This window comes from Octodon degus, unplaced genomic scaffold (genome assembly GCF_000260255.1).
Source record: "Octodon degus isolate 3935 unplaced genomic scaffold, OctDeg1.0 scaffold00026, whole genome shotgun sequence".
Taxonomy (NCBI): domain Eukaryota; kingdom Metazoa; phylum Chordata; class Mammalia; order Rodentia; family Octodontidae; genus Octodon; species Octodon degus.
Window position 1 is genome coordinate 8,340,184 of NW_004524602.1, and position 11,292 is coordinate 8,351,475.

The 11,292-nt window shown below is 43.0% G+C and overlaps 2 protein-coding genes across 5 annotated transcripts in view; one reads left to right on the forward strand and one right to left on the reverse strand.

Moving 5' to 3' along the window:
* Positions 1-11,292, forward strand: part of Calml4 (calmodulin like 4) — a 31,496-nt gene that overhangs the window by 6,957 nt on the left and 13,247 nt on the right. Inside the window, exon 6 of one of the 3 annotated variants that reach the window (XM_023712693.1) lies at positions 9,688-9,706. The exons of the other annotated variants lie outside the window; for them this stretch is intronic. The gene's annotated coding sequence lies outside the window, so the exon portion shown is untranslated. Of the gene's footprint in view, positions 1-9,687; positions 9,707-11,292 lie in introns of those variants that run through there. 3 annotated transcript variants of the gene reach the window in all.
* Positions 1,830-11,292, reverse strand: part of Pias1 (protein inhibitor of activated STAT 1) — a 156,203-nt gene continuing 146,740 nt past the window's right edge. The window contains exons 13-14 of one of the 2 annotated variants that reach the window (XM_004628786.3): positions 9,390-9,427; positions 1,830-5,707 (exon numbers count right to left, since the gene is read on the reverse strand). In XM_004628786.3, the coding sequence (XP_004628843.1) occupies positions 5,414-5,707; positions 9,390-9,427 (332 nt within the window). In that variant the 3' untranslated portion in view covers positions 1,830-5,413. The remainder of the gene's footprint in view (positions 5,708-9,389; positions 9,428-11,292) is intronic. The other variant, XM_023712690.1, reaches the window with a different exon arrangement.

Consider the following 11,292-nt stretch of genomic DNA (forward strand, 5'->3'; position numbering starts at 1 on the left):
CCTGTTCAGGTGAGCAGGGTTAGCGAGAGCATGAGCCACTTTCTTAAAGACTCATGGAGAAAAACAAGGGTGGGCAGCAAGCCAAAGGCCAGCTCAGAAGAGGCCTGGAAAATAACAGTGGCCACCCAGCTGCTCTGGAGTCTGCCCAGCCTAAGTGACTAGAGTGCCACACCAGAAGTACGTGGCTGTGCTACCTGGGACTGAGGTTCTAGGTGCCGGTCAGATTGCGCACAGCCCTACAAGAGGCTGGAGTAACACTGGTGGGTGTGGGCGCCAGCTCCAAGTCCAGGGATTTCCATCCTTTCATGGGTCTGCATCTGGCTGTGCCTCTAATGGTGCCTTCATGCCTAAGGAGAAGCCAACCAAGAAGTAAAGTTTTCTCCTGGGAAACGACACAAGACACAAATCTAAGGCCAGGTACTGGGAACACAGTACGGACTGTAAGTCTAGGGCAACTCTGCTGTGTAGCTTCTGGTCAAACTGAGGTCCTAAAAAGGAAACTAGAACACTAGCCAACAGTGTTCTGTTGGTGCCAACAGGAGTAAGCAGGAATTCCCAAGAGTCACAAAGGAGTTTTGGGAGTCGACGGTGAACTTCATCTACATGCAGTCAGGATCCTCTGGGTGGGGACCTGTGTCTACAGGGTGCAGGGGCAGAGCGGGGTTTTGTAGGCTCTGAGGTTTACACAACTTGGCAGCTTGATGAAAATAGAGCTGGGTATAGTGGTACATGCCTGTAATTCCACCACTCAGGAAGCTGAGGCAAGAGGATCACCGAGTTCAAGGCCAGCCTGGGCTACACAGTAAGTTCAAGGCCAACCTGAACTATATGGTGAAAACCTATCTCCAAAAATAAAACAATCCAACAAAAACAAAACAGAGAAGATATACAAAAGCAGAAATACAGATTGTCTGGGGCTGCTCTCAGAACCCTGAAGAGGCCAGAGCAAGTGAGGGTACTGATGCTTCATCTTTATTACCTTCATGGGAATCCGGTTGGGGATGCACAAGATTCAGGCATTCCTGAGGGCTGCTGGATTTCCCTGGTAGGCAAGGGCCCAGACCCACAACTCTTTTTGACTCTAATCACAGACACTGAGAAGCAAATCTTTCAAAGCCAACCTGGAATACTATGGGTGACAGATTCTGATGAAGCAGACAGGACAAAAAACGGAAGTTCTGGGCTGTAATAATAAATGACAGTACTTTCCCTTACCACTTGGTTATGTTTGTATTTATCACTGACCAGCCCAAGTATGGCTCTGAGGCAAGTTTTATGAATACCACATGTCCCATGGGGATCTAAAGTTGGGCTCACTAAGCACACAGTCAGGATGGTCATTAAGACCTGGGCTCCTCTTCACTGACTGTGAGCTGAGGACCTGTGACTCCAGGAGAAGCACTCAGCTCCTCCACCTTATTTTGAAGCTCATTCCTGAAATGTCGATTGGTTTACCCAGCACCTTGTGCCATTTACAAAAATAAGTTTATAAAAATAAGCTACATTGCTCTAAGCACTCAAACTGACTCAAACTCAAAAAACAAAACAAAACAAAAAAAAAAAAAAAAAAAAAAAAAAAACCTTAAAGAGATACTAAACAGATTCAAAGTGAAACAGAACTTGTGGTTTATTACAGAGCTGCTCATACTTTCAACAAGAAAGAGAACCATGGCCGTGTATTACTTACCTCAAAGCACGTGCAAGAGCATCAGGTGCTCGTCATGCTTTGAAATCTGGCTGAAAGGGGCTCTGGAAGCCCAGGGCATCATCGCTTTTCTCACAGGGACCGTCCCTTGTATCCCCAACAGTATTGTTTGACAGAAGACAAATTAACTGAAGGCTTTCTTTTATTACATCTAAAGAGCTCTACATAAACAGGTAACATTCAATAAGTAAACAATTTTTTTCCAATGCATGTAATAAATATTTTCACTTGGTAACTTTTATACAAACTGACATTGGTCTACTATACATTTTTAAAAGCCATTTTACTGGTTTGGCATGCGGTATGGAAATTCTAAGAGAAAAAGTTTTAAGGCAATGAATCACAGATTTAAGTTCATGGAATTTATGGTAAGTTTTATATCTATCTATATACACTTTCCCCTTGTTAATTAAACAGCAGCAGCGCGCTCTGGGACCACCGGCTAGTCTCCCTCCCGCTTTCTGAAAGCTAAGCTTTGTGTTCCATAAAACAAAACAAAACAAAAACGCAATTCAATATGTATTGATAAAACTAAATTATTACTAAAATAAATTCAAATGTGCTTTCAACAATCTTGAAGATCCTGTAAGTTGTATTTAAAATTAAAATTGTTTCAAAATAATGTTCATTCCACATTTATTAACAACTAGGATATACTTTCAACTTCACAAACTTTTCTCAAAGGAAACTACTAAAAAGGTATTTCTGAAACTTTAAGCAAATGTTCCTTGAGTCACTAATGATGTGGAATTGTTAAGAGTCTAAATTCTAGCAGGAAATTTTAATTCTCACAATAAACTAGTCCACCAAGTGTGGCATGGTTAAGTTGCAGACTGTATTTTTAAAATGATGTGTCCAATAATGCCCACATAGGAATCGAAAGCCACTTCACCTGCTAGTCAGCCGAGTCTGTGTGCACATAGACACACATGCATGCACACACGGTAGTGCTGTACAGAAACACGAACATATGCACACTAAAGACCGAGGCCACGGGGCTGCTGGCAACTTGCCTAGAGTCTGAGAATCGCTCTTTGTCCAGAGAGCACAGCAATGTCGGCCTGGGCTGGGCTGGAGAGGGAGGGTGGGCTAAGGAGAAAAAGAGAGAAAGTGACTATATGCTTTAAAAAAAAAATTAAAAGATATAAAGATGTAGTGCATGACTCTACTGATAATTACGACAGATCATGAAAGTCGGGGTAACTTATGGACCATGATACCAACAGATAACTACTAATTCATACAACACTTTAGAAATTCAACAACTGAAGGGACAAACTCCTCACAGATTGGAATGAACTAAAATCAAAGGACGAGTGAATGGTTCGGTCTCTGTGGGGTCCTGACCACAGCCGCTAGACAGACACTGATTTCTCCCTACCACTGAATCTTTCCTTAGGCTGGTAAGAGATTAACCTGCACCGCCCTGGAACTGGGCTATAGGAAATACAGGTACAGGTTTTCAACTGGATCATTCAAACAGTAATTCAGCATCATACATGAAGTTATTGATAAGAATTTTCAGGCCACTAACAATGACAGAAAACAAAACCAAAAAATCCCCCCCAAACCTATCACTTTATCTTAGGTAGTTACGTAGAAGTTTATCACAGTGTAAAATCAGAAAAAACGGCCCACAATTTTAGTAATTTCTAGCCCCATAAAGATTTAGACACAAATTATACTACTTGAAATTGGCCTAAATTAGCATGGCAATAAGAGTTTTTAAAGTGTTTACTCACCACAACACCAGTTTCACTTAAAAAATTATTTCCTGTTTTAACTGACAATGAACCTGTTTTTTTTTTTTATTGCGAATTGTTTTGTGACTATGACTCAGCCATTTATGTGTGAAATACACATGCATAGGGGAAGACTAAGTAAAACTCACTTGTTACCCACACACACTTGTTATAAATACATATATACACACACACATATACATATCGACACTAACTTGTTTTTCAAAATTCAAGTCAACAATTTAGTAACAGAGATTGCTGTAAAAAGATATTATTTTTAGATGCCACACAGTCATGTGAACCATTAATTTTATCATACAACCGAAGATATAGACATTTTAAATTCTACCCAGATTAAAGTAGGTCGTTTTGTTAACAAGGCAAAGTTTAAAATGACAAGAAAAGGTGGTCCTTAATCAATTCTGAAAATATTAACAGCTTTGACAGAAGAAATCCAGTCTGAAAAACTGGCAGTCCCTATGCCCCCGCTTTAGCTTTTCTTAAACCTGGACTCTCAATGAACTGAAACACAATTCCCATAACTGAGAATGCAGTATCGCCTACGTCTGGGACCAAAGTAGAACTACTTTGCCCTCCCTTCGGCACTTTACTTCCTGAAAAAGTTTTCAATATATTTACATGTTCCACTATTAAGAGGAAATCAGACTGATCCATGAATTCCTAAGAAATGAATTTCCTATGTCATGCTTGCTATTAAAAAGTAAAAAATAAACAAGGTAGATAGGCAAAGGAATTAAGAACATTCGGAACCAGAGAATAAAAATGGCTGAGGTTTAAACGCATTTTAAATTTCAAGTGATCCACCTGTGTGGCGCACTGTATCCCCAAACAGGATTGACGTCTACAATAACTGACTCCTCTTACTTTCGGAGGTGACATCAGCCTTCCTTCAGCTGCATGAGACCCGCAGCAGGGCTTTCTAAGCCATTTCTGCCTCCTACTTTGGTATGACGATCTTACACAAGAACCTGTTACCCTGTGGCCAAAAGAGCAGGGACTCACAGACTTTGCTTAAAAATATACAATATTGGCAGTCCGGGCTCAGAATCAGGACCTAAGCTAAAGTGTCTCACTCACAGGTCTGCTAAGCCTCTTCCTCACCCAGATAGTATTATTCCAGTATCATGAGAGCATATTCTCAGGGGCTATATAGCAAGCCAGAGAGTATGTGACAGCGACATGCAACCAGGCTAGTTGTTAGATACTCACACGTAAAGTCAAGACCTTCAAAGCACTTTAAAAGAAGCAGGCAAGGAACTGATCATGAACTGAATGCAAACTCAGGAGGAGAGGGACAGTGAGGACAGAAAAATACATATAGATGCACACACAACACGCACACCCATGAACTACATCCTGAAAATACATAGGGAATGCAGTGGACAGATGACTTATAACTTAAGGCTGGGTAAGGTGTGGGTGCGCACATGTGTGAGCGCACACACACACGCACACACACACACAAAATGCAAGTCTGTCATGTTTTAAAAATGGAAATCAAACTATCTCCCACCCCCTCCCCACAACAAAGCCCATAATTAAAAACTTCATACATGCAATTCCTTTTCTGTTATTGCAAATAAAATAAAATAAAATAATGCCATTGAAGTAAAATAAAACCAAAACCATAGGACAAATGATGAAAAAAATCTTCAGAATCCAGAAAAAAAGTACTGAAGGTGGTTTATGGGTGCTTTTTTTCTTTTCTTTCCTTTTTTTTTTTTTTTTTTTAAACAAGTGTTTTATCAGACAGGCAGTCTTAGATTTATATACAAAAGTAAAACTGAAAATATAGTTTTGTTCTCTGTACATTTCTTTTAATTTTTTCCCTAAAAAAAGGAAAAAAGAAACACGCTTGTGAACTTTTCTAAACAGAATAAGATAAAACAGCATAAAGTTCTCTTTCTCCTGCCCACTTGACTCCCTCAGGAGCAGCAGGCGAGGCTCAGTCCAGGGAGATAATGTCTGGTATGATGCCAAACACGGACGCAGCGTCCGTGCTGCTCCTGCTGGCCACTGTGTGGCTGTGGCTCTCCCTCAGGCTGTTGGAAGACACGAGGCTGCTGTTGCTGCCACTGCTGCTCCCATTGGTGGCAGGCAGGGACGTGCTGCCTCCTGCACTCAGCTGGTCAAGGAACATCTGGGAGGAGGTATATGGGAAGAACCGCGACGAGTGCAGCAGGTCCTGGTCATCCGAGACTGCAGCAGCCGCGGCTGCGAGCAGGGAGGTGTTGTAATGCTGGGGAGGGAACAAGGACAAGGCAGCTTGTTACAGGCAGGAAAAAACACCTTCTTCTTGGCAGACTGAAGTCCTAAATTTAATACACATAGTATATCTTGCTTCTATAATCTTTAAAGAGAAGTTTTGCAAAAAATCATATAGTGTAGCACAATGACTAGATCACTGATCTTTTTTTTTTTTTTTTGCAGAACTGAGGATTGAACTCAGATCCTTGCGTTTGCCAGTCAAGCGCTTATCCTACTGAGCCATCTCCCTGGCCCCATAGATCACTGATCTTGACAGGCATTTTCATATCTGAAATTGGAATTTTTAAAATTGTTGCCTGCTTCAACCTGAACTGCAAGCAATTCTCAAGATTGTATTTCCATTTTGTCATCTTTATATCTGGATTTACCTCCTGTCCTGCTTAAATATTAGAAATAAAACCCCACTTATAACATTTAAAAAAAAAAAAAAGATTGTATTTCCAACACGCTTAGAAGCATCAGGACAAAGCACGGTCCACCTGCTGTGCTTGAGCCAGTCCTGAGCTGCCCAGCGACAGAGATGGGGCCTGAGGACAGATCTGCAACTGCTACACTCACACACACGCCCAGACACACAGCCTCCTACTCGTAGTGTCTGAGCATGGGCACGCATCTCAGAAGAAAGGCAGGGAAAGGGACACCAGTGCCTTTGTGGGGCACTGAACGCGTGCAGTGCCCAAGGCCAGAAGCTGCTCTGGGTGAGGCGGCGTGGGCAGGGGGAAACGTGAAGGCCAGGCTTTACAGACACTGCACTTAGGCTACACTGAAATAATTTTTTAAAAATACTTTTCTTTCTTCAATAATAAACTAAACAATGTAACTTTTAAGCTTTTATATTTTTAAATAGTGTTTTTAAAATAACAGCTGAAAACATCATCACATTGTGTAGCTGTACAAATTTTTTTTTTATAGTCTATAAGCTCTAATTTTTAAGCTTACTTTAAAAATTTGTTAAAAAGGCAACACACACTAGCCTAGGCCCGCCCAGGGTCACCAGTGCCGCTATCTTCCATCTCCACATCTCGGGCCCTGGGAGATCTGGGGGCACGTCACGCACATGCTGGCATCATCTCCCGGGCTCCCACCTGCCCGCGGTGCTTCCTGACGAGGTGCGGCTCTGCAGAATTATGCCAGCCGTGCTGTGCTGGGAGTGTTGCCTTCGCTCATCACAGGCTTGCTCGTAAGAAGATAATGTGCCACCACCACTCCTCTCTACAGATGAACTTGCAATATTGGGACTGATGGTTGAAAACTTTTAAGGACCTCATTGAGGTCTGCAAGAAACTCCACTGGATTTTCTCGGAACTTCTATTCTCCTGCAGTTTCTGTTTCTCTTGGCTCTTTTTAGCTGTGCATTTCTGTGTCAATTCCAAACTCCCAATCAGTCACTTCCCACCTACACCCAGGCTAACATCATTTGCCACCGGTCAGCCACAATTTTTTTTTTTTTGTATTTTAGGGAAGGGTCTCCAGGGTCTCACTACTAGATTGGACTGGTAGTGATCTGCCTGTTTACAGCCTCCCAAGAGCTGGGATTCCAGGCGGGCGCCACCACGCCCAGTCTCAGTTGCCCTCTGAGTGCACCCCGGGGGTGGAGCCGGCAGGGCAGGCCTGAGGATTGAACCCCGGGCCCCTGTGCCTGCTTGTAGGCACTTTTATCTGCTGAGTTATTTAGCCGGCCCATATTATTGGTTTTCGCAACCTCTGCATCTGTGCCAAATCTCTGAAGTCAGGAAAAACCCACAGTGCCTTCTTCCAGAAGCCATTCATATATTCCCTCATGGCCGCAGCCCAAGGCTAAGGGGTTTCTTTTATCTGGCAGTGCTGTGGACTGAACTCAGGGGTTCACACACACCAGACAAGCATACTTCTGGGCCAGGCCCCAGGCCCTAAATGAGCTTCTGGACACAGTCCTAACTGTAATCCTTCCAGAACTGCACCAGAATCTTCAGGACCTTCTTTGGTTGCAGCACTAGCTTGGGCAAAGGTTCTCCAAGGTAAGTCTTAAAAGTCGCCAATGACACTCGATTTACCAGCTGGATCAAAGAGGTGGTTTTACACTGGGAGAAAGATCACCAATCAAAGGAGGCTGTGCAGAACACTATCAGCAACAGCAAAATCCCAGCAGATGTGTTACTTTTCAAACAGCGCTTCATTTGATGACCCAGGAATTCAGAAGGGCACCTTGGAGGGGGTGCTGGGCCACACTCGACTTCTCGCGGTACCTATGGTGTGCTGGCTGTGTGCTCACAGACACGCTTGAAGACCTGAGGTCTGCACTCTCCAACACTGCAAGGGGTTTCTGTTCACTGCCTGCAACGCTGCCCCAACCAAGACTGTGGTCCAGTCCACACTGGGGCTGTCATCTGTGCATCGTGCTGCTGGGTGACTCGCTGGTGGTAACACAAGCTAGCGGAAATGTAGTATACGGGGCCAGGGAGATGGCTCAGCAGCATAAGTGCCTGCCTGCCTGGCAAGCACAAGGTCCTGAGTTCAATCCCTGGTACAAAAAAAAAAAAAAAAAAAGAAGAAGAAAAAAAATTGCAGTGGGACCCAACCTTTTCTTTCAACCTTGAAAACCAACACTTCTATGGTGGTGATCCTCATGACACTGAGAGAGATGTGCTTCTGTTCGGACTTTAATCCAAGTTTTCAGACACTGTTCCATGTCTGATGCACTCTTCTTCAGTTTTTGTTAGTCTTGCTGTCTTCAATGAAGCAGACAGTTTCTGTCACTGACCTTGTTCTTTGAGTTAGCAGCTAAGGTGGAACAGGACATGCCCAAGCCAACAATAACTAATCATCTCTCCCTTCTTTCCCTCTTTCTTTCTTTCTTTCTTCTTTTTCTTTCTTTCTTGTGCTGGGGCTCGCACTCAGGGTCTTGCACATGCTACGTACAGGCTCTGCCACTGAGCAATGTCCCCTAGCCCCTTAACCATGTGACTTCATTTCCAGGTCAAGATTTGATGTGGCCTCTTTGGGGCAGGACTAGCAGTACATTTTGTATGCTTTGGGGCCACAATGAACACAACAACATGAAATTAAATCAAACAGAAAGAGAAACAATGCAATCAAGAGATAGTAAACACAGTACATCTGAGCTGTTACTGTGTACACGGCAGCTGTTCCACAGTAAAATCTGTTGTGTTCACCAGTTATCAAGCCCTGTGCACCGCACAGAACTGCGTGAGCCTTCAGACCACGGGATGCACGACGGGTATAGACACCTGTGCCATGTGCTCTGCTATGACATTACAGGGCTATCACGGAAGGTGACAGAACCTTTTCAGCTGTACTGTATAATCTTTGGAGGCCACTATTATATATGCGATCTGGTTTTCATCTAAATGTCATCATGGGGCCCGGGGAGATGGCTCAGTAGAATAAGCGCTTGCCTGGCAAGTGCAAGGGCCTGAGTTCAACCCCCAGTTCCATCAAAAAAACCCAAAATATCATTATGTGGAACATGACTGTATTTGGCTAAGAAACTTGCTAAAGCTAGAGATTTTTACTTAAATTCTTAAAGTCCAAACAATAATGAGTATGATCATTCTGTACTTTCTAAGGAAACTTCTCTTTTTCCTGGCTACATATTACTGTTTTAAATATTCTAAATATACAAGTTAAAAAACAGTGATTTATTCATAACATACCTGATTGTCTCCCGACAAGAAAGGAAAGAAATCTAATCCTGTGGGGAAAAACATAAATTAGTTTAAGAAAAATTAAAACAAAACAAAACAAACCACTTCTCAATTGCTCATTACTTCAAAAACAAATACACGACTTAAATCCTGGTTGTGCATCATTTCATGGTTAAGGCTGAAGTCCCAACGCCAGCAGGATCTAACCCCTTCCCATGACTCTAGTTAAGGGATGTGGGCCACTGTCACCTTCTGCGTCTCACACTGACCCTGCTCTCGCCAGCCCTCCTAAGTGACTCTTCTTTTCTTTTTTTTTTTTTTTTTGATGGAACCGAGGATTGAACTCAGGCCCTTGCCCAGGGAAGCCAAGTGACTTTTCAACATAGTCAATTTACTTCTCACAAGTACTTTAAAATCTCTGTACATGATTATTTTTGGCCTGATTTTGTAGATAAAGTTTGAAGTTAAAAAGACGTTAAGCAAGTTGTAGCAAAGATTTCTTTTCTCCAATTAGCATGCTTACCATCTTCTGTATCAGACCTGAACTCTGTTCCTGCAGTAGCAAGAGGATGGAAGAAGAGACCTCAGCTGGGGTGGCGGGAACACACAGTGGTGGCTACGCACAAGCAGGGCCCTCCCATTCCCTTTCCTTGCTACCTCATGTGTAAAGTGACAGGAGTGAGTAGACCACTCTTAACTGGTGAGAAAGACAACAAGTAGATACAGACAAAAATACAACACTGCATGTACTCTGGGGACCCGTCCAGTCTTTACACTGGAACAGATTGAAGCAGGAAGGCCGACAGACCACAAAGCACTGTGCTTCGTGATAGTGTAGTGGTGTTTCACACATGTGGTAAAAGAGGCTTGGAAGCTACTCAGTGACTGCTAAGAGGAGCTGTAGCTTTTGCACAGTGGGCTTGGGAGAGGGATAGAAGGAAACTCACTTGTTTTTGTATGGAATGTCTATAAAGAACGTGTATGACTTTGCACACAATAAAAATGTTCTTGAGTTATGGATAAAATGCAAATTATTAAATTATAAAAATACATGAGTGCTGGGGAGATAGCTTGGCACTCTAAGCACCTGCTTGGCAAGTGTAAGGATCTGAGTTCAATCCCTGTACTGCATGCCATGCCCGCCCCAGAACCCCAGGCATGCCATGCCAGACACTAAAACCGGGCATGGTGGCGCATGTCAAAAATCCCCGCACTGGGGAGGCTGAGATGAGAAGATCACTACGAGTCTGAGCTGTGTAGCAAGACACTGTACCAAACAAACAAATAAATAGTTTGAAAAATACGTAAGAATGACTAATAATTATTTTATTTTTTTTTTATTAGAGAGAGAGAGAGAGAGAGAGAGAGAGAGAGAGAGAGAGAGAGGGGTGTGTGTGTGTGTGGCCAGCTCAGCCCTCCAGGGGGCGGGCTGGCTGGCATGTGGTGCTGGGGGATTGAACCGTGGTCCCTGTGCTTCGCTGAACTTGTTCTAAGTAGGTGCTTTAGACCGCTGAGCCATCTCTCCAGCCCCTAATAATTATTTTTGATAACTGAAATCATTATGAGCTCAAAGATATATGAGTAAACTGACGTTCCAAATTACTTTTAAGGATCAGTTTCAGTAGGACCAAAATTAAAACTTTCAAAGGTCTAGGCTCAGCATTATCTAAAAGACTGCAGTACCGTTCCCCATAGTGCATGCTGCATTTACCACTAGAATTGAGGAAAATAATATTCATAAATATCAAAATTCAAAGCCAAATATTAGAAACCAACCAAACATAATAGGCAGAATACTTTAAGGCTCTCCAGTACTCAGGAGGCTGAGGCAGGAGGATCGCTCAGAGTTTAATACTACAAAATGGGCTACAAAGTGAGCTTAGGGGGGCTGGAAGATGGCTCAGTAGAATAA